The sequence below is a fragment of the Cyclopterus lumpus genome, chromosome 6, assembly GCF_009769545.1.
Source record: "Cyclopterus lumpus isolate fCycLum1 chromosome 6, fCycLum1.pri, whole genome shotgun sequence".
NCBI lineage: Eukaryota > Metazoa > Chordata > Actinopteri > Perciformes > Cyclopteridae > Cyclopterus > Cyclopterus lumpus.
In genome coordinates, this window is record NC_046971.1 from 25,446,309 (window position 1) to 25,469,840 (window position 23,532).

Below are 23,532 nucleotides of genomic sequence, written 5' to 3' on the forward strand. Positions count from 1 at the left end.
CATTATTGACTCATTGCTTTACACCAATGCTAAGGTAGCATAGCATTCACATTGGCAGTCAACTCCCAATATGTAAAAGACCATGGTGTCAAACAGGAGCTGGAACTTTTGTAAAGAGTGTTTAATGAGTAACTGTTGACAGGCATGTAGATACTAGAACTGGTCTGTCCACCGTAGATGTGTTCCCCATGGTGCTGATGGTGATAGGCCAAGTCACCATCACATCAAACCTAAAGCAGCAGGCACCTTCAGGAAGTAAGGTCCTTTAACAGCAAGACTTAAAGCTGCTGTAAAATAACTGTTTGTCATATTTAACATACTGTGAGGAACATTTAACAGGTTATGAAACAGTCTGAATTTAAGACCGATGCCTCTATGTGACCTACATAAGTAAACAAGACCAGATCACACCAAAATCAGAAGAAACCATGCAGGTTCACCAGAAACTCAAACTCCAGCAGGAAGCAGCCCACCGCGGACAGACCCAGATCCGGCTTCACTGCAGCCCTCGACCTGCAGTGGGAACTCAGGCCAGAGGGAGAGAGCTGATCCTCCGGAGGCACAGGAGAACCGGAACCAGGACTGAGTGGGTCGGTCTGTCAGACCCTGCTGCAGTAAAATGAGAGATTTTCTAAAGGGACTCAGAAACACTGCCACTTCCGTCCTCAGGGACCGCCAGAATCAACACAACACCAAAGTTCCTCGGGGAAGTTTAAGTTAGAATAGAAGAGCAAGCGTTCTGGTTTTAAAGCTTAAAGGTTCACTAAAATGTGTTTGTGAAAACATTTAAAGGCACGAAATAGACAATTCTGATTCGGCGCTGCCTAGTTTGACAGTTGGGCCGGAGTTCAGTGCTTAACCAGATGTTTGGACACAGATAGTGACAGTGTGAGCAAATGTGATGAAAAGCTATTTTCAGTCAAAGTGAGCAAGCTGCAGCTTTAGCGTAACATTAGCCACGACGAGCTACTGGTCGTACCAGAACCCAGGGAGGCTGCAAAGACCGTGAGGGGAATTGAATTGGGTTTGTTTGATTACTTCTTCTGCTTATAATTTGTTTTAAAAAGGATGTTTTATTTCTTCTTTAAAAAAGTACAAATCTTTGCTTTCAAAGACTCATGTGTTTGGCCTCCCTGTCACTCAACACTGTGTAAGCGAACGTGTTAGCATGAACCTCCAAGATGAATGAAGTCCCGCCCTGAGAACACACGGATCCTGTTTGTGTCCATCCGTCAACATGGGAAAACTGCAGACTCATGCTGTACATATTTCTTTTAGAGATGTGTGTGGAAAATCACTCATGTAGAAAAGCCTTGTTTCTCTGAATAAAACATGCATTACAGCAACACTTTAGGTTTCCAGACACTGTTTGATTTGCATGGTGTGTGGACAATGTGTACAGCAGCACTGGAGAGGAGCTTCAGAGTGTGTGTGTGCGTGTGTTTGTGTGTGTGGTGTGTATGTGGGTGTGTGTGTGTGTGTGTGTGGGTGTGGTGTGTGTGTGGGTGTGTGTGTGGGTGTGTGTGTGTGTGGGTGTGTGTGTGTGTGTGTGTGTGTGTGTGTGTGTGTGTGTGTGTGTGGGGGTGTGGTGTGGGGGGGGGGGGGGGGGGGGGGGGGGGGGGGGGGGGGGGGGGGGGGGGGGGGGGGGGGGGTGGAACACATCGGTTGTTCTGTTATATGTCCAACTGTCGTTTTTACATGAAGTGAGTCAACACATCACCTGGCTGCTCCGACACGTCTTTATGACTCATTATGATTATTGTGACTAATATATCCTTCATCTTACTAAGATTTGTATCTGCTTTTCTTTTAATTCAAGATTCAGTTTTCGTTAGGTTGATTCCTTACAATAAGATCAAATCCTCATTATTGACGGGGTAAATAATAATGTAAATACACTACAGTCACTCTTCTATGGAGTGAGAAACACGTGCCATCGTAGCAACCTAATATTTTTGTTCACGTTTTTTTCTGAGCTTTCGCATCGTGAAATAAAAACATCAACTAATCACTATTGTGAATGAACAAAGACGGCAAACTTTAATACCTGCAGCACAGAACAGATCCACTACTTCCACTCTTACCTTTCACAATAAAAGTCCTCTACAGACAACATTCACAGGTGTGTATTTTGTATTTTCGTGCGTTTTTTTGTGTAATCAACTTTTTTCCGAATTGAGAAGAATGGAAATGCACGCAGTGTTAAATAAAAAGAAAAGCAACATAATTATTTTATATGAAGACCTGAACACGAACAATTCATCATTCAGCGTGAGAGAGCCAAAGCACCTGTAGTGCTACCGCTTCATGGCGATACCACACTTTTGTGCTTTTGTTTCAATAGAGGTCATTCATTTGATCATTTTGAGTCTTTTTTTGTTTTGGTAATTGTTCTGTGTTTGTCGTTTTGCATATTTTTAATAACAACTGAGGAAAGTAGCCGTCCAAGAAGCTGATTGGTTGATTAAAGGCGAAGGCGTAAAGGCAAAGTGGAGGTTGGTGTTGTGTGTTCATGGTTATCCTTTACGTGGTGGGGAAATATGAACCATTTCTAAGGTGAAACAAGTATGTATTGATGGTAACTCATCTGTTGTCTGGTGCTGGGCGGGTAGTGATCAGTTGATGAACGCTCCCCAGTTCCATATGTTTGATATTGTTAGTTCACCCAATACACCCAACGTTCATAGAAGAATATTGATTACAATTGTTAAAACACTGAGCCCCCCATATAGAGGGATATTGACATATTATGACACATATTATAAACTGTGTAAAACGTTTAAAAAATAATCATGAGAAAATATATTAATGTTACACATCAAATTAAACGGCTGCACGGTGGTGTAGTGGCTAGCACTGTCGCCTCACAGCAAGAGGGCCGCGGGTTCAATTCCCGGTCGGAGCGGTCCTTCTGTGTGGAGTTTGCATGTTCTCCCCGTGGCAGCGTGGGTTCTCTCCGGGCTCTCCGGCTTCCTCCCACAGTCCAAAGACATGCTGCAGGTTAATTGATCTCTAAATGTCCCATAGGTGTGAATGTGAGAGTGAATGGTTGTATGTCCCTACATGTGCCCTCGATGGACTGGCGGCCTGTCCAGGGTGTCCCCTGCCTTCGCCCTATGTCAGCTGGGATAGGCTCCAGCGCCCCGCGACCCTAATGAGGATAAGCGGTATTGAAAATGGATGGATGGATGGATGGATGGATCAAATTAAACAACAAAACCTGGGCTACAAGAATTAGTCAGCCATTTCAACACAACTCAAATCCCAATTAAAATAATTATTAAAATATCAAAATCATATTTCTCTCAGAAGTCAGCCCACTCGGCACGTTTCTGGAACTAGGAACCCGTAACTCGGTGCCAGATAGACAAAGACGATTCCACGAACCCTTGTAGGGCAGATGGGAGGAGAGGCGAATTGGTCTTTCACCCAGGAACCAAAAAAAAACTACGTTTGTCTCTCTGAAAGGGCAAAGCATGAAGAAGTGAAAGAGGCTTTAAGGACATCTTCTGCTTTTCATGAACCGAGGGAGGAACATTTACATAGGCTACTCTTGTCAAGTGTGTAAAAACTCCCCTCCACTGAAACTAAAGTCCTGTCAGCCATAGATGACGAACACAAGGCGGCGAGACTGAACGCCTCAAAGGGTTTTGATTAATTTCCAAATAATTCTCAGCTGGGAGGTGTTTATTGATTGTCTCTCCCAGTGTGTACAGCCAAAGAGCATTTAGCAGCTGAAGAGACATGCAGGTATCTTTCTCAACCGCCGGCCAGAAACAAAAGTGATTGCTAATGTTGCTAATGCTAACGTGCGTTACTCTGCAGCATACATAAGCACTGCTTGAATTAAAGGGGAGAATTGTGAATGTGAAAAATGTGAATTGGGTACAAAAATGTACTTATCGCCATCACACTTCGATTACTTACATTTAGACTATTCTTTTTTGCATTACATGTTTTCATTTTATTTTATGTTTTATGTTTACCTTATTAAATATGTGCTAGTTTTCATACATAAGTCTGATTGTATAGAAGTCTCTGCTTCATGTGTTAAAGCTGCATTCTCTCTCCTGACCACCAGGGGGCGACTCCTCTGGTTGTATAGAAGTCTATGCTTCATGTGTTAAAGCTGCATTCTCTCTACTGACCACCAGGGGGTGACTCCTCTGGTTGTATAGAAGTCTATGCTTCATGTGTTAAAGCTGCATTCTCTCTACTGACCACCAGGGGGTGACTCCTCTGGTTGTATAGAAGTCTATGCTTCATGTGTTAAAGCTACATTCTCTCTCCTGACCACCAGGGGGTGACTCCTCTGGTTGTATAGAAGTCTATGCTTCATGTGTTAAAGCTGCATTCTCTCTCCTGACCACTAGGGGGCAACTCCTCTGGTTGTATAGAAGTATATGCTTCATGTGTTAAAGCAGCATTCTCTCTACTGACCACCAGGGGGCGACTCCTCTGGTTGTATAGAAGTCTATGCTTCATGTGTTAAAGCTGCATTCTCTCTCCTGACCACCAGGGGGCGACTCCTCTGGTTGTATAGAAGTCTATGCTTCATGTGTTAAAGCTGCATTCTCTCTCCTGACCACCAGGGGGCGACTCCTCTGGTTGTATAGAAGTCTATGCTTCATGTGTTAAAGCTGCATTCTCTCTACTGACCACCAGGGGGTGACTCCTCTGGTTGTATAGAAGTCTATGCTTCATGTGTTAAAGCTACATTCTCTCTCCTGACCACCAGGGGGTGACTCCTCTGGTTGTATAGAAGTCTATGCTTCATGTGTTAAAGCTGCATTCTCTCTCCTGACCACTAGGGGGCAACTCCTCTGGTTGTATAGAAGTATATGCTTCATGTGTTAAAGCAGCATTCTCTCTACTGACCACCAGGGGGCGACTCCTCTGGTTGTATAGAAGTCTATGCTTCATGTGTTAAAGCTGCATTCTCTCTCCTGACCACCAGGGGGCGACTCCTCTGGTTGTATAGAAGTCTATGCTTCATGTGTTAAAGCTGCATTCTCTCTCCTGACCACCAGGGGGCGACTCCTCTGGTTGTATAGAAGTCTATATAAATGACTCTACTTCTCTTGATTTATTCCCTCAGTAAACATTGTAAACATTAGTTTTTGGTCTCAATCTCTAGTTTCAAGTCTTCTTCAATACAGCGTGATGTTCATTTAGTAAGTTTTGGTCCATTTATCAGTTCACAAACCAATAGGTGACATCACGGTGATTAAGCCCACTGTCTTCTAAGTGTACTGTCTTCTATTATAGACAGTACAGTCTATGATCTCTCTAACCTCATCAGCATCTTTTCTAGCTACAGCAAAAAGCTGAACTGTGACCTAGCGACCCAGAACCAACCAGCAGACAGACACACAGAGTCAATATTGTGACTGTTGCACTCACTTTGGTGAGTGAGGGTCTGTGTTGTGTTTACTGCTTGATGCCCACAAGTGAGCCACAAATCAATTTACATTTGTGAGCCACACATCATTTTACATTTTCAAAATCCCATCAAAATTCAAGAACATTGTTGAATTTTCTTCACTACTTTGAAGGAAACTGAGACTTATTCATCCATTTCAACATGTGATTTACTTTAGCGTTTTTAGAGTCTGAAACCATAACAACAAATCTTACACTGAAGTAATTGAAGTAAGATAATTGATCTATTATTTTGGGCAAAATAATCCATCCACTGGCTTTTTCTGAGCTTTCTACCGCATGGTCTTCATCCGTCTCCAGTGCTAGTGAAGTAGACGACTGTGGGTCAGTGGTTAGTAAGTCCGAATTTCAATCAGGGGGTTGGTGGTTCAATCCCCGCCCTAGTCGATGTGTCCTTGAGCAAGACACTTAACCCTGCATTGCTCCATGTAGCTGTTCTACAGTGAATGATTGTAAGTCACTTTGGATAAAAGCATCAGCTAAATGACATGTAATGTAGACAATCTTCAGATTATTTTGTCATACAACCTTAAAAAATAATTGCTTTCTTGTCCAATAGAGTGAACAGGTGTGTCTTCTAATACAAGGCACAACAAAATGTCTGTCTCTTTGTACATCAAACTCACATCATCACGTCCAGCTGCAGCGAGGTGTCTTCATACATGACAGCTTCAGACGTGGTAAGAGGATTATCATGACTATTTATTATTATTATAAGTCATACAGATGTACTAGAATTCTCACACAAAGCTCTCTTGCTATGGTACAATGTCCACACATGATGAATACCTGCAGCTTCTCGTTGGAAGCCCTTTTCCCTGCTAAAAGATCATTTAGTTTACGTACAGAAAAGGAATCCAGTGTGATTGTGAACCTACTTCACAGGTTATTGCCTCAGGGTGGACACGAGCAGTTCCACCAGAACATCTTTTTTTCCTTCTGATTTGATGAAGGATGTTTAATAGCCCCTGAACTCACAAGTTTGACAAGAAAAAGCCGATTTGAGAAAAGCTTAAAAAAAAAAAAGTCCAATGGAAACCACCAGGTTTGGCACCACACCATCAAAATGAAGTCTTCTTCTTGTGTTGATGATGTCATTGTTGTGCAGGGATCCTAGGGAAAACCCTGGAGAATCCCCAAACTGTGAAGTTGAACTTCCTTGTAATAAAAAGATGTATTGAATAACACGCAATCACCCATTGATCTCTCTTGATGGAGTTGTTCTGATACAATCCCGTATCGTGGCATTTCGTGAAATACTCACAAATTCGTCTGTTGTTGCTCAGGAGGAAAATAACGGCAATTTCTTGGTAGGCACATTAATTAAACGCATCCATGTGTCGATACAACAGTTAGAGCAAGAGACGGAGTATTAAATATAGGCAAAGACCATTTAGGGTGGGCAGGGTGGGAGATGGACGGACCCCAGAAACAACACATGACCATCAACCACAAGACATTGTTGTGGTTCTGTGTTCCCAAACCGAACTCTACAGAGTTATTACAAGCCCAGCCAGGAGGTTTTTCCTAAACCTAACTTAGGTATTGGTAACGTAATGTATTCTCAAAAACAAGTCAACCTGAAGGCCCTTAAACAAACTGTCCCTGGACACAAAACCAATCGGTTGCCCTTTGGGACTATTTCACAAAGTGCCATGAGTGTTATCTGACAACAGTATCGGAAATGCCTCCGAATCCGCGTTAAAATCAGCAGAATAGTTTTAGCTGATAGCAGCCGATGGGCAGCACAGCCCTGCTTAGCTAAATAACAAAGCTAACAGCTAACAGCTAACGCTAACGGAGGTTGCACTGAGGTTACATTATGATGTGTTCAAGCTCTATCCAGTAAAAAATATTATTGGGCTAAATTATAACTTCATCATTATGCGTTCAAATGTAATGTCAGTTTTTTTTACAAAATCCAGATGTTTGAAGATGTTTTCACAGCAATATATATTAATAATAATATTGTATTTTATTGTATTGTATATATGTAAACATGTTTGCTGCTGCTTCAAAGAAATGTCTCCCTGGGGATGAAAAGTACATATCTTATCTCAATATGAAATAGATGTAAGAGAGAGAATTACAACGTGTTTTTAGCACACTGCTATCAGTTTGGAACTTTTGGTTTGGGTTCAGGTATTGGATTCGGTATCGAGAAAGGAAGGAAGAAATGGTTTGGGAACCTGTTGTTACAAACAGGAATATTGTTCTGTTTTACATTCATGGACATTTATCAGGATCAAGCAAAATGGCTATTTATATATGTAGCTGCTCTCAAAGATAAGTTGTAGCTGTGACGTGTAGGTGACGAACAGAAAGTCCAGTAGTCTTGGTCACAAGTAATGTGTAATTTTCAGGGAAACCACGGTCAGAAACAACCGAAAAGTACTTCTTTATTTAACACGTAGAGCGCTTAACGCTTCAGTGAATCAGTGAATGTCAGCGTGTTTAGGGAAGTGAAATGAACTTCACACCAACACGGCCCACACATGAAACTCTCGGTAATCCCCCGCCGACAAAGCTATAGAACGCTAGAGATACCGACACGTCATAGTGAAGTTCCACCATGGAGCATCGGGGGTCCCCCCCATGACTGCTCCTGAACTGTATAAAGGTGGGAGGTTCACACAGCAGAAGACAAGAACAGGCTGACAACACTCACCTCCTGCTACTCAGTGAAGGAACATGGCTGCTGCTCGTCTCGCCCTGACCGTGCTGGTGCTGATGCTGGCTGCCGTCACTCTGACTGAAGGTAGGAAGGGATCAAGAGCACATTCAATCAATCGTTGAAATGTTGATGGTACATTTGATGTCATGGATGGGATTCAATCTGATAAGGTGATAGAAAATATGTTGTATTATTCAAGTGAATGAGTAAAGTGGGGGTTGAGAACCTGGTTGGATCCATAGTTGTATTAAAGGACTTTGACATTGTTCCAGTCTTGCTCTTAAAGAGCAATCCACCCTAAAATATCATTCAAATGTTCGTTTGCTGCTTACTTTCCAGACACTACGAGCAAAACACATTTAGAGTTTTGATTCAATTTTTTCCAACATCCACAGGACACTTTAGGGGTTTATTTTACCACTTTGTCTACTTATGTCTTTAGATTTATCCTAAATTTACCAAAAGTTACCATTAGATAATGCCTTGTTTGCATATTTAAACATAACATTTCAAGAAATTGCAATACAAAAGATAAGTCTTATTGTAAGCAATCAACTTGTGATATTTCATGGTGACATCTATTAGTTCAATGTGTGTACTATATATGTGGTCAGTATACCGTTAACAGTAACACACATCCATCAGGTCTTCTTGTCAATCTGACAATGTTCCATCTGACAAACCCAACAACTAAAGCAAAAAAACTGTATCAGATGGAACTAGGTAGTAAAACTAGGGAACACAAAAGCTACAAACATGTGATGCCTGTGAGTGTGTGTGTGTGTGTTTGAGTTCTTCATTGGTGTGTGTGTGTGTTTTCAGGCCTGCGTGGCGTCGGCGCCAAGAAATGCTGCTTTCGTTTCAATGAGAACGAGGTGGCCAGAGACAAAGTGGTCGGCTACATCCGGACCAGCCAGCGGTGCTCCAAGCCCGCCGTCCGGTAAGTACCCGTCCTCGGAGACGCAACGCCACCGCCGTCCTGGTCTCGGCAAGTGGACTCTGCTGACTTGTCCTCTGCTGACTTGTCCTCTGCTGACTTGACCTCTGCTGACTTGTCCTCTGCTGACTTGACCTCTGCTGACTTGACCTTAGCTGACTTGTCCTCTGCTGACTTGACCTTAGCTGACTTGACCTTAGCTGACTTGTCCTCTGCTGACTTGACTTTAGCTGACTTGTCCTCTGCTGACTTGACCTTAGCTGACTTGTCCTCTGCTGACTTGACCTTAGCTGACTTGACCTTAGCTGACTTGTCCTCTGCTGACTTGACTTTAGCTGACTTGTCCTCTGCTGACTTGACCTTAGCTGACTTGTCCTCTGCTGACTTGACCTTAGCTGACTTGACCTTAGCTGACTTGACCTTAGCTGACTTGACTTTAGCTGACTTGTCCTCTGCTGACTTGACCTTAGCTGACTTGACCTTAGCTGACTTGTCCTCTGCTGACTTGACCTTAGCTGACTTGACCTCTGCTGACTTGACCTTAGCTGACTTGACTTTAGCTGACTTGTCCTTAGCTGACTTGACTTTAGCTGACTTGTCCTTAGCTGACTTGTCCTCTGCTGACTTGTCCTCTGCTGACTTGACCTTAGCTGACTTGACCTTAGCTGACTTGTCCTCTGCTGACTTGACTTTAGCTGACTTGTCCTCTGCTGACTTGACCTTAGCTGACTTGTCCTCTGCTGACTTGACCTTAGCTGACTTGACCTTAGCTGACTTGACCTTAGCTGACTTGACTTTAGCTGACTTGTCCTCTGCTGACTTGACCTTAGCTGACTTGACCTTAGCTGACTTGTCCTCTGCTGACTTGACCTTAGCTGACTTGACCTCTGCTGACTTGACCTTAGCTGACTTGACTTTAGCTGACTTGTCCTTAGCTGACTTGACTTTAGCTGACTTGTCCTTAGCTGACTTGTCCTCTGCTGACTTGTCCTCTGCTGACTTGACCTTAGCTGACTTGACTTTAGCTGACTTGTCCTTAGCTGACTTGTCCTCTGCTGACTTGTCCTCTGCTGACTTGACCTTAGCTGACTTGACCTTAGCTGACTTGTCCTCTGCTGACTTGACCTTAGCTGACTTGTCCTCTGCTGACTTGACCTTAGCTGACTTGACTTTAGCTGACTTGACCTTAGCTGACTTGACCTCTGCTGACTTGTCCTCTGCTGACTTGACCTCTGCTGACTTGTCCTCTGCTGACTTGACTTTAGCTGACTTGACTTTAGCTGACTTGACCTTAGCTGACTTGACCTCTGCTGACTTGACCTTAGCTGACTTGACTTTAGCTGACTTGACCTTAGCTGACTTGACCTCTGCTGACTTGTCCTCTGCTGACTTGACTTTAGCTGACTTGACCTTAGCTGACTTGACTTTAGCTGACTTGACCTCTGCTGACTTGTCCTCTGCTGACTTGACCTCTGCTGACTTGACCTCTGCTGACTTGACCTCTGCTGACTTGACCTCTGCTGACTTGTCCTCTGCTGACTTGACTTTAGCTGACTTGACCTTAGCTGACTTGACTTTAGCTGACTTGACTTTAGCTGACTTGACCTTAGCTGACTTGACTTTAGCTGACTTGACCTCTGCTGACTTGTCCTCTGCTGACTTGACCTCTGCTGACTTGACCTCTGCTGACTTGTCCTCTGCTGACTTGACTTTAGCTGACTTGACCTCTGCTGACTTGTCCTCTGCTGACTTGACTTTAGCTGACTTGACCTTAGCTGACTTGACTTTAGCTGACTTGACCTCTGCTGACTTGACTTTAGCTGACTTGACCTCTGCTGACTTGTCCTCTGCTGACTTGACTTTAGCTGACTTGACCTTAGCTGACTTGACTTTAGCTGACTTGACCTCTGCTGACTTGTCCTCTGCTGACTTGACCTCTGCTGACTTGACCTCTGCTGACTTGACCTTAGCTGACTTGTCCTCTGCTGACTTGACCTCTGCTCTGTGTGTGTGTTCAGGTTGAACACCGTTGCGGGGCGTCAGCTGTGCACCAGACCCTCAGCCGCTTGGGTGAAGGAGCTCATCCGCCACCTGGATGCCAAATCTGTCCCAGGAGGGACATCCAACCTGTAACCATGAGGACAACCTGCCTCCACCCCCCCCCCCCCCCCCGCGAAGATGTGTTTCCATAAGGTCTGCGTGGGGGTTATCTGTCCATCTATATGCCAAATATTTAGTAAAACACAAAATATTGTTATGTTTTGTGACTTACTCGTGCAGTTTTCTAAACTTTTTTAATTTTAATTTAAGTATCATGGAATAATATGTGTAGTTTTTGCTGACCATCAACACTGTGAAATACTGTTGCTTTGTGATTTGAATTGACTGAACAGAAACTACCTTCACTGCCTCCAACTCCACTTGTTGTCATCAGTAGAGAATAAGCTATGGCTCAATGCCACTATTTCTACAATGCACCTCTTGGAGCTCTTACTCTTGTTTTGTTTTTTAATATAAACCTAAGTGATGCTGTGATGCTTTTCTTTTTACAGTCATGTTTTGAATTACTTGTACAGATAAGTACAACATGGATTTCTGTACGTTTGTGCTATACTGATTTGATTCTGTTAAATTAAAGCGAGATAATATGACATTGTTGCTCTCTGTGGTTCTCCCTCACACTTCCCGTGTGTTAATTCCCTTTTTGTATATGACGTAAATTAGAAAGACCAGGCGCCACCTGCGAATTAGCTTGAATCACAACTTCTACCTCAACTTTAATGTAAAATTCCGTTTTTTTCCTTTGATCTTTTCATCCTCCCTGTCCAGGCCAGGGTCTTGAGCAGCTTTCTCACACAACTGTGAGCTTTCAATGTGCAGGACTCTGTATCTGACTGATGACATGGAGTACCTCAGCGGGCCTGAAGTAATTACTGTTTGCCTTCTGGCCCAAAAGCTCAGTTTCTTGAAAGCTATGTCACTTTTGGAAGTAGAAATATGACCTTTTTCTTCTTAAAAATTACAACTTTAATGCGGCGCGAATAACTCTTTAGCAACAAGAGAAGTGCACTCAGTAGAGTTTGATCTCACTTGATTGTCCCTCCGTTCAAACAAGTCAAACAAAAACAAGAATTTACTTATTCCATATCGTGCCTAGCTTTAGTGGATCAAAACATATCGGGAAAGGATTACTCTGCAGATGCTCTTCTTCAAAATGAGAACAAACTTTTCTACTAATGCTAGTTTTTGAGCCATGAAAAAAACCCAAATGTGGCATGTAAATAACTATGGCTTGTTTTTACACACAAGAGGAGTGATTAGTCAGCAGTCAGTGACAGAACAGAACTGAAAGTGAAGTAAAATAGATTTTTCAGATAGACAGATGCACACACACACACACACACACACACACACACACACATACACACACACACACACACACACAAAACCGAACACATGATCTCCCAACATACGAACATCTGAGCGTCGTTTGGTCTTCCACGATGACCAGAAGCTTATGGAGGCTAATGTTAGCTTCTAGAGGCTAATGTTAGCTTATGGAGGCTAATGTCAGCTTCTGAAGGCTAATGTTAGCTTATGGAGGCTAATGTCAGCTTCTGAAGGCTAATGTTAGCTTATGGAGGCTAATTAGCTTATGGGGGCTAATTTTAGCTGATGTTGGCTAACTATCATTCTGTAGTTCCCACTTGTAGCCATAGTTCCCCAAACTAGTCTTGGTTGAAGGTTCTCTTAAAAAATAAATACATCATTTGTTCCGTTTTTTAAAAACGTTTTACATACATGTGAATATATTATTAATATATATGATAACGTGTACTGGAGAGTACAGGATGGATAAATTCAACTATTTATTGCCAAAACAAAAATGCTCTTTGCAGAATTAGAGTTAACTCTAGTGGGAGTTGCTCTCTCAGCCACTAGAGCCCGCCAATGGACTATTTATATCCACTCAAGATCTGGTCACAATTACGTGCAAATCTTTAGGATTGTTCATTTATTAGTGGGCTAAACAACCAGAAAAGCTCCCATCAGGCTCTACTGAGACACTGAGGTGCCTCTAATGTTGCTGATAGACTGTATACTTTTCACTTTTGATTTATTGGATAGCAGAGACACTTTAAAGAGTTACATATAAAAGGCATCTTAATTTACATTCAACACCAAACCACAAGTGCTGCCTATATTCTGACGACCTGGCAGGCTCCCACTGCTGGACGAGCTCCACTGCTCACTCTCCGCTTGGTTCCACGTGTTAAAGTCCAGCAGCGCCTGGTTGAGTTTCCCCATCCAGTCCAGTCTCTCCTGTTTGGTGTCGGCTGAAAACCAACACCTGAAGGACAACAACAGCATCAGCATCGTGAGAGCACATTGTCCTACTTTGGTAAACACATGGACAACTACTGTCTTTTCCCTTCAAAATCAGAGTCTATGTTATATATCCGCTTCAAAACAATGGTACTTGTGTACCGTGCTGCAAACAAATCAGGTCCAGTCTACATCCAGGACATGGTCTAACCTTACATCCAGGACATGGTCTACCCTCACACCCAGGACATGGTCTAACCTCACACCCAGGACATGGTCTAACCTCACATCCAGGACATGGTCTAACCTCACACCCAGGACATGGTCTACCCTCACATCCAGGACATGGTCTAACCTCACACCCAGGACATGGTCTAACCTTACATCCAGGACATGGTCTACCCTCACACCCAGGACATGGTCTAACCTCACATCCAGGACATGGTTTAACCTCACACCCAGGACATGGTCTAACCTCACATCCAGGACATGGTCTAACCTCACATCCAGGACATGGTCTAACCTCACATCCAGGACATGGTCTAACCTCACATCCAGGACATGGTCTAACCTCACATCCAGGACATGGTCTAACCTCACATCCAGGACATGGTCTAACCTCACATCCAGGACATGGTCTAACCTCACATCCAGGACATGGTCTAACCTCACACCCAGGACATGGTCTAACCTCACATCCAGGACACGGTCTAACCTCACACCCAGGACATGGTCTAACCTCACATCCAGGACATGGTCTACACTCACACCCAGGACATGGTCTAACCTTACACCCAGGACATGGTCTAACCTCACACCCAGGACATGGTCTAACCTCACACCCAGGACATGGTCTAACCTCACATCCAGGACATGGTCTAACCTTACATCCAGGACATGGTCTACCCTCACACCCAGGACATGGTCTAACCTCACACCCAGGACATGGTCTACCCTCACATCCAGGACATGGTCTAACCTCACACCCCACCTTCTCACTTCGCTCGGCTTCTGCCAATCTGCTTGTAGCTCCGTCACTTCGAGCTAAACACTCAACAAAGTCACGACTGTTTGCTGTCCTGGCTCCTCATTGGTGGAACGAGCTCCTCATTGACATCAGGACAGCAGAAAGTCTCTACATCTTCCACTGGAAACTAAAAACACATCTTTTTGACTATACCTTGAATAGGGAAGGTAGCGCCGGAGTAGCACTTTGATAGCACTTAAATGTCTCTTACTGATAGCACTTTGTAGTGTAACACTTTATAAGCACTTAAATGTCTCTTACTGATAGCACTTTGTAGTGTAACACTTTAGTAGCACTTAAATGTCTCTTACCGATAGCACTTCGTAGTTTAACACTTTAGAAGCACTTAAATGTCTCTTACTGATAGCACTTTGTAGTGTAACACTTTAGAAGCACTTAAATGTCTCTTACCGATAGCACTTTGTAGTTTAACTTTCTCGAAGAAATTGTACTTTCTCAACTTTCTTGTTGTTCTGAGTTTGTACTCATGGTTTAATGCACTTATTGTAAGTCGCTTTGGATAAAAGCGTCAGCTAAATGACATGAAATGTAATGTAATGTTATATAGGCACTGTCGGCCTACCGTTAAAAAATACATTTCTAGAAACAACCCAAATCACTGGCAAAAGTAATAAAACACCCTCCGACTGACTCATCACTAGTACGAGCTAAAACGGGCCATTACATAAAAACAGGTTTCATAATGAATGAGTTTAATTCGATATTGTTCAAAATGTGCAGCAATTTGATGCTTGTATGTTATGACTCTCACGAGCCAACGTTGAGTCAATGATGGTCCTAAATGCTCCCGGAATATATTTATTCGATGTTAGTTTAGACTTCCAGTGATGGCCTACTGTTTAATCCCATACTCACATGGTCTCCCTCTGCCAAATGAATGTCAAGCCGCATTTATCGCGTTGTCGGTTGTTCGTAATTGTTCGTTGACGTTATTCACAACAGTCCATGAACGCAGCACTGTGTCGCCTCCAGCACATGAATGCCTCGCGCGCGCGCGCACGGTCATCAGAGGGCCGACCACGATCGCGTCTGACCAATTGGAAGATGGATCTGGGTGAATCAAGCTCGCCAGACACTGCTGCAGACCGGAACGTACTCGCGTTGTCTTTCAGAATAAGAGCCCAGGCCCCGCCCTCCGGTTGTCGAGTCGCACTGTGCTTTGTGCGATGAGTTCATTTCTTTGAGTGCTTTTTCTGAAGTATGATACTAGAGTTTCTATTATGATAGCTGCCAGCACATTTTAGAAAACAAATATTATTATTGCATTGCAGCTAGAACATCCATGGGTTTAGTTGTTAAACTAAATGTTGCTTAAAGGTATAGGGGCAGAACCCTCAACTATGAAGCTCTCGGATTTGAGACAAGTTGTCAGCTCAGTGCTCGTGGAACAGCTAGATTTAAACGGGGGGCTAAACGTTGACCCTTGAAATTAAAACAGTTGTTATCTAGCTACATTTCGTCTTATTCTGAAATCCCCGGTTGTGACCCACGGTCTGTTTGGGTCCCAAACGCCACTCGGTTTGCCTCGTGAAGAAAAGCAGTTGCCGGAGCCTTTTGACTTCACTGTGCTCCATCAGCGGCCATATGTATTGAACCTCATTCATTCGACTAGAGACGCGCCGTGGACGGCGAACAGCGGGCTGTACGGTCTTTTTTCTGGACGCTAATCGGTGTCTGCCTCGGTGACGTCCAGCGGGGTTGTGACAGCGCGCTACGATGATCGAGCGACCGGAGACGGCTGTTCCGGGCATCGCCGTAAGTCTGATCGTCTTGGACCGACGTGTTCCCACTACTGCTGGGCACTGCTGTATTACATCGTGTACATGTGTGTGTGTGAGTGGCTGCTCTGACAACACCCTTCGTGTTTGTGCTGTACACGTTCGTGATTCAGTCTGGGGGGGCTGGCAGTCACTCTCCTCGGCATGACACCGGGGGGGGGGGGGGGGTACACAATGTGCACCGAGACAAATGGAGAAGAATCGGTGCTAAAAATAACTAGAGAAAGAAATCACACAGGTTCCGTTTTCAACCGATATGTGTCCTGCTGTGTGAAGCGATGCTATATTTAATACATGATTTATATTCAATATGTGTTAAGTGGAAGTTAAAACGGCCGATTGAAGAAGCAGTGAGAGGGCCTCCGCATCAGCTGCCTCGTGCATGGGATGGGGGGGGGGGGTATGATGATGATGTCAGTGAACCAGGCAGCTACTATCACCAGGGTGGACTGGGGGAGGGGTTACCAGTAATGGGCTGACGAGCCTTCCTCTCTCCATTCACCAATACTTAAAGTCACTTTCCTTATTAAAGAACCACATTAGTCATTGGTAAGTGCCATTGCAGCGTAGTAAATATGATGGTGAGGCTATGAGGAAGACAGTTATCATTAAGATGGAAATGTGATGTTTCAAGTGCGTTGACTCCCATCTACACACGCATACTTTTTTGGGATGGACAGACCATCAGAAGTGGCACCTTATGTAACACGTGTATATACACACACACACACACACACACACACACACACACAGAAATGGTGGAGAAGTGCTTCAGGCTCGCTCAGAGTAGTTCTGCCTACTGTCGCGCTGCATGCTTCAGAGTATTGATGAGGCGAATAGATTGTTTCCTTTTCCCACATTCAGTGTGTCCGTAGTCACACTCAACAGGACTACAGGAGAGTTAGGCTAGAACCATTGTCACCTGCCAAAGAAAATTAAATGAAGTCCATTCATTTATTTTTTCATGCATTTTGCAAACAAAATATTTAAGTTTTTAACAATCCAGGGTCGGCTAATACCTGGAACAATCATTAACATCCCATAAGGTGCTTATGCAACGGAAAACTTTTTTCACTATTCCAGTACGTAGGATGGACCTTAGATGCTAGATATTTCTAGTCCACTCAGCTCACAGAACCCTTTGGCTTATACTAGCAATAATCAGTCAATAATCACAGTCAATAATCAAAGTCAATAACCCTGCGTATGTTTAACAAACAGTAAATGTAGTGTGGCAGTATGTTTAACAACAAGGCTAGCTATCCATTATTGTCCCATAATCATTTGAAATGAATCAACATTTTTAAGAAATGTTATTTAGCATAGTGCTAGCAGAAAACTAACGTTATGCTAGCAAGATTTAAAGTCAATACATTGTGTACTAGCTAGCTATCCAGATATGTTATTGTCCCATATTCATTATCTATACCCAAAACATTGATGTCCACTGGGCCTCCAAAAACCAAATCAGCCATTTTATTTTTGTGTTGCTAGGAAACGGCTTCCAGGCTGTGTTGTGTTTATAGTTGTGTAAGACATTGCTCAAAGTATTGTTACGTTTGAGTCAACACTGATATAGACTTGCAGAAGACATCCAGACACCTCAACTGTGCGGCCCAGACACGGTGACTGCTGGAGGTCCAACTCATGTAGGGTGAAACGGTTCCAGTTCATCTCAATGGTATCGGATGGGGTTGACGTCTGGGCCTTATGGAGCTGGCTTTAATATAGCATAACTGGTATATAACTAATGAGTACCCATGTAAAACAGCCATACAGACCAAAGGCTGACGGTGGGGTGTAACTGGCCAGGACCACGGGCTGGCTGCCGAAACAAGAGCATACATGGAGATATGTAAAATCCCCTCTGTAAAAATCTTTGACTCTAATATGTCAACAACATGAAACAAGAATTATGAACCTGGCTTCATCCAATGTTAAGATTGGAAATACATGCAAATTAGCACATATTTAATAAGATAATGTCTATTTGCATATTTACACATACCTTTTCATAAAGCTTGTATTGCATAAATGCATCCTCTTAATGTCAGTCATTGAATGCAACATCAACAAACGATCAGGACTCAAAGGTGCACCCCACAGACGTACAGTGGCGTGTCTGCCCCCTTCCCTGTGTTCACCACCGAGGTTCATTCTGTGTCTTCATTCGTGAGTTTGAGTCCGTCAAAGGTTCCGCTGCGTTGCTTTCAAAGCCGTCTTTCAGCAGACCTACGGGTGCAGCGCTGCCGTTCTTCTGCATGACGGGGACCGAGAGGCCTCTCACTGGCCAGCGATCAATTGTGTTTGCCTCGCGTTGTGTGCAGCACAGCGATGCACAGAGAGAGCGATGGGGAGGGGAGGAAAGGGCTGAAGAGATGAGGCGCTAGAGGGAGGGAGCAGCTGGAGAGCCTGGTCCTCGACCCACATGAGGACCAGGATGGACACGATTCAACACGTAGTGAGATTTCACTTGATCGTTCTGCTTTAAAGTCTATTTTACTTTTCTGTTTGTTTACTTATTTGATGGACTCCATTTCCTCTTTCCATCCTCGTCCCTCTGTGTCCCCCCTCGTCCCTCACCCATCCCCCTTAAAGCAGCTTCAATGGGGCTCTGTTGCTGCAAGACTTTGAAATACTAATTGGAGTTTAAAAAAAAAAAATGTATGCCAGTGTGCAGCTCCAAATCTGCTGCGCATTGGTCACCATAGTAACGGAGACTCTGTGCTGTGAGTTGAGTCAATAAGAGCTGTTCCTTTTTATTCTGTGGTAAAGATGCAAATGTCTTTGAGAGCGTGTTTGTGTATTCTTTATTATTCATGTGTGTGTGTTTGTGTGTGTGTGTGTGTGTCCTTTCAGCAGCGGAACCTGGAGGGCTATGTGGGCTTCGCCAATCTCCCCAACCAGGTGTATCGGAAGTCGGTCAAAAGAGGGTTTGAGTTTACGTTGATGGTTGTAGGTAAGTCGAGAAACATCTGCCTCGTGTGCGTTTGTGCGCCCCTGCATACACACCCACCTACCGGAGGGTGTTTTAATTTTTGTGTGAATGTGGGTCATCGGCTCACAGGTTGAAAGGAGGCAAAGCACGCTCGGCATACGGCGAACTTCGGCTGCTCGGGAGTACGAGCTGACAGTGTAAAGCGCGGCTCCTGCAGTGCGGTGGCCCCCCCTGTGTGGCCCTGCTGTTGGAGCGGACACCGCATCGCTCAGTGACGGAGAGAAACGGGGAAAGCTTTCATTCCCACAGTTTCGTCAGGGGAGTTGTGTCTGCAGCCCCCGGACGCACAATAACACATCGTGTGGTTTGATTTGGGACGTGGGCTGCAGGATTTTGGCTCCAGTCTCAATGAATCTGGTTGCAGAATGTTGCTCAACGTATCACGAATAGGAGGCGGAGAAGCCAATAGTTTGTCCGTCTATGTGGACACAGACCGGAGCTATGAACAAGCCCAAAAGATCAGCCCGACCGACATGAATAGGCATATGCAACTGTGAAAACGTTTTAATTTAATTTTCTTGAAAGGTTCAACGAATGTGGATTGAAGCGGAGTATTTCGTTAGATAAAACCATGTTTTTTGTGTCAGGAATCTTGAATTTTGAGGACTGAGATGTGTGCATGCGTGTATAAAATATTGTATAATATTTCTCTTCATCAATTAGGGCGACTGGCTCAGTGTTTAGCAGGTCCGTCTTTCAATCAGAGGATTGGCGGTTCGATCATCGGCTCTGCTAGCCCATGTCGATGTGCCCTTGAGCAAGACACCCTGAATCGCTCCCCTTAGCTGTGTCTGCGGTGTATGATTGTAAGTCGCTTTGGATAAAACCGTCAGCTAAATAAAATGTAATGTAATTAATGAGAGTCAGGAGTCTATTGGAGGTAAAAAAACCAGCAGGAATTCGCCACAGACATAACCCCAGGGAGGTTTGTAGAAATTGCAGCCAAGCGGGTTTGGCCAGAAGATTAAATCTCGAACCCATGCATTAATAGGGTTAGTAGGCCTGCAACATATTTTCATTATCGATTAATCTGCTTATTATTTTCTCTTATCGTTGTGTCTGTAAAATGTTGGAAAATAGAGACAAAGATCCATCCCAGTTCCTTAAATCATAATTCAACTGCACAAGCGTCAACAAATGGGTTCTATACACAAAGTACAATGTGTTAATGGGTAAGCTTTAAAGGTGTTGGTTGGTGTAATTATGAGCTTTGGACTGAGCCAGACCAGCAATGTAACTATCCCTTTAAACCATTAAAAGTGCTTGTAGACTCATAAAGAAAGAAATAAGTTTCATCTCCCTCAGAAATATTGTGGTTTTGGAAGTTTATGTTTTAGCGTTGGCCTTAAACTGTGTTCCAGCTAGCATTACAATGTTTTAAAAGGTCATACATCTAACTGAATGTATCTTGTGGCGACCCCGACCAGTTCAGTGGAAGGAGAAAAACATTAACGCAAAGAGGCGTCCAACCTTTTTATTATTTGGCTTCCTTAGTAAACAGCCACTGTGGACGAGTAGCAGGAGGGACACCAAGACAGAGGAGTGTCTGCTTGGGTGAGAACCACAGAGGGATCCACAATCAATTAGATGCCGTTTCTGGCCCTCTTGCATATGGGCCCTTCCCAGAATCCTTGGCTCCCAGCCCCGTATACCCCAGCTGATCCAAGTTGGACACATAACCAATGTGAGGAGCAGAGCAGTGTGCACACATTTAAAGAAAGAGAGGTTCTCAGCTGGAGCTAAAACAAAACGCTTTCTGACGGCTATGATAAGTGAAAGCTGTGACCAAATAGATTGGTCAAGGTCTATTTTTTTCCATGGAACAGATGAGATGACAATAAAACTTAAACTCAATATAATGTCATTGGCAAAGAAGAGCTCTCTAAAGATGTTGAGAGTAAAACCTTTTCACAAAAGCTTCTATTCATTTATTTTTGTTGACTAGAGACATAATGTTTTTATTCAGCTAATTTAATGACTTAAAGGAAGTGTAATATGTGAAAGTTACAACGAGGAACTTTGATTTTGGCGGCCCCTCTGGACCAAACTGGTATTGTTTTCGAGCACTAGAGTCCCTTTTTAGAAAACCTCTCATTTTACAGCAGCAAGGTCTGACAGTCTGCTCTGCTCAGTCCTGGTGCTGGTCCTCCCTCCCATCCATCGGTCCTGCTAGCGTGGCCCGGCAGAGGAGCGAGGCAAAGTTCCTTTGTAGTAACGAAGGGTTTTGTTATCCAAAACAAGACTAAAATGTCACGATGTTCATTGACGTATGCTAACCAGCAGGAAATGAGCTAGCCAGCAAGAAATGAGCTAGCCAGCAAGGAATGAGCTAACCAGCAGGAAATGAGCTAGCCAGCAAGAAATGAGCTAGCCAGCAAGGAATGAGCTAGCTAGCAGGAAACAAGATGGCTCTAATTAGCCACAAACTTTTGTTTTCAAGAGTTACTGAACTCTTAACAGAGGAGGCATAAAAGAGTATGTTGCAACACCGCTAACGAGCTATGCTAGCTTCCTACATTTGAGACATTTTGCTATTGGTCAGAGTAGAAGCTGTGCAGATGAACTCCGGCCCTGCGTTTTGAATTTACTGTTTTTAAATAACTTTTGTGAACGTCTAGGCCTTAGACATCTACAATCAGATGCAAAGTCTTCAAGGGGCCATTCAGATGTTCCTACCTCACATGCAGACTAATTAGAAGGTACCTCCCCTGAACCCAGGTATATTTAGACAAGACGGTATGAGAACAATTTAGTATTTTTCAGATTAAATCATGTATGAATGAATCTGAAAATAAGCACATGTCCCCTTTTTTTATAAAGTTGAAGCAGCAGTATGTGTTTGTCCAGCCTGAAAAATCTGTTTTAAGTCCAATCAATATGTAGAGCAACTCAGATTGACTTTACCAAAGTGATGAAGACGCAACAGAAACATAAATAGTAAAAACAGAAGAGCTTTTTGATTTGAGAAGAGAGCATAAGCAGACTGCTGTACTCGGCATTGTGGTGAAGTGTGAAAGCTCGGCTCTATTCGGAGGCCACGCATTGTTTTCCGTGGTAGTTTTGGAACGGGCAGGTGGTGGAGTATGAGATGACTGGGCCGATGCAGGTAACCGGTTCAAATTCCAACATGCAGGGGTGGCAGAGAAGTCTTTTTATTCACGTACAAAGACAATGTGGCCCGAGCGATCGGATCTCATTACTGCTCTGGGTGCAGCCACACCTGCACTTCCAGCTGTCGCTACCCAGTCCACTGTGAACCCAATCTGTTGTAAAGTACAACTGTCTTTGTGTAATGTGTGTGTGTGTGTGTGTGTGTGTGTGTGTGTGTGTGTGAACAAAGGTCAGACTGGCTGAAATACGAGCTTTAATATGTCTCCTGGCGAGTTGTTTCAGGTTAACACATAGTAATGGCATCCAGCTGTACTTGTGTTTTTGACTCTGAAGCAGGCTGTGTGAATGTGGTCATGAATATAACGGTGTGTAAAGAGATGTAAGAGCTGCAGTGGTGGAGGCATCATCAGTGAGGTGATTCAATACAATCTAGGAGGCATTCACAATATGGGTTATTTCCGGTCGATTAAAATAAATGATAAATACCTGCTTCTCATTTCAGAAGCTGATAAAATAAACAACAATTACCTGCTTTTCATTGCAGAAGCTGATAAAATAAACAACAATTACCTGCTTCTCATTGCAGAAGCTGATAAAATAAACAACAATTACCTGCTTCTCATTGCAGAAGCTGATAAAATAAACAATAATTACCTGCTTCTCATTGCAGAAGCTGATAAAATAAACAATAATTACCTGCTTCTCATTGCAGAAGCTGATAAAATAAACAATAATTACCTGCTTCTCATTGCAGAAGCTGATCAAATAAACAACAATTACCTGCTTCTCATTGCAGAAGCTGATAAAATAACCAATAAATACCTGCTTCTCATTGTAGAAGCTGATAAAATAACCAATAAATACCTGCTTCTCATTGTAGAAGCTGATCAAATAACCAATAAATACCTGCTTCTCATTGTAGAAGCTGATCAAATAACCAATAAATACCTGCTTCTCATTGTAGAAGCTGATCAAATAACCAATAAATACCTGCTTCTCATTGTAGAAGTTGATCAAATAACCAATAAATACCTGCTTCTCATTGTAGAAGCTGATCAAATAACCAATAAATACCTGCTTCTCATTGTAGAAGTTGATCAAATAACCAATAAATACCTGCTTCTCATTGTAGAAGCTGATCAAATAACCAATAAATACCTGCTTCTCATTGTAGAAGTTGATCAAATAACCAATAAATACCTGATTCTTGCGATGACA

General features: G+C 43.4%; 2 protein-coding genes and 1 long non-coding RNA gene across 3 annotated transcripts in view; 2 read left to right on the forward strand and 1 right to left on the reverse strand.

The window, feature by feature from the left end:
- Nucleotides 1–8,067: 8,067 nt before the first annotated feature.
- Nucleotides 8,068–11,704, forward strand: ccl35.1 (chemokine (C-C motif) ligand 35, duplicate 1). The gene is made up of 3 exons (XM_034534101.1): nucleotides 8,068–8,200; nucleotides 8,939–9,056; nucleotides 11,072–11,704. Exons 1-3 carry the CDS (start codon nucleotides 8,134–8,136, stop codon nucleotides 11,184–11,186), a joined length of 300 nt encoding a protein of 99 aa, XP_034389992.1. The 5' UTR covers nucleotides 8,068–8,133; the 3' UTR covers nucleotides 11,187–11,704.
- A 1,449-nt stretch (nucleotides 11,705–13,153) lies between these two features.
- Nucleotides 13,154–15,452, reverse strand: LOC117731757. Its single transcript, XR_004609556.1, has 2 exons — nucleotides 15,283–15,452; nucleotides 13,154–13,404 (listed from the first exon to the last, which is right to left on the reverse strand). It is a non-coding gene; the product is annotated as an uncharacterized LOC117731757 (long non-coding RNA).
- Nucleotides 15,453–15,631: 179 nt separating this feature from the next.
- Nucleotides 15,632–23,532, forward strand: part of LOC117731724 (septin-7-like) — a 36,421-nt gene continuing 28,520 nt past the window's right edge. Inside the window, exons 1-2 of the mRNA XM_034534056.1 lie at nucleotides 15,632–16,182; nucleotides 19,065–19,164. Coding sequence (XP_034389947.1) covers nucleotides 16,144–16,182; nucleotides 19,065–19,164 — 139 coding nt within the window. The 5' untranslated portion in view covers nucleotides 15,632–16,143. The remainder of the gene's footprint in view (nucleotides 16,183–19,064; nucleotides 19,165–23,532) is intronic.

Coding starts and splice junctions, on each gene's coding strand:
- ccl35.1 (XM_034534101.1), top strand. CDS start 8,134: ATGGCTGCTGCTCGTCTCGCCCTGACCGTGCTGGTGCTGATGCTGGCT. Junction 8,201..8,938: donor TGCCGTCACTCTGACTGAAG/GTAGGAAGGGAT, acceptor GTGTGTTTTCAG/GCCTGCGTGGCGTCGGCGCC. Junction 9,057..11,071: donor TGCTCCAAGCCCGCCGTCCG/GTAAGTACCCGT, acceptor GTGTGTGTTCAG/GTTGAACACCGTTGCGGGGC.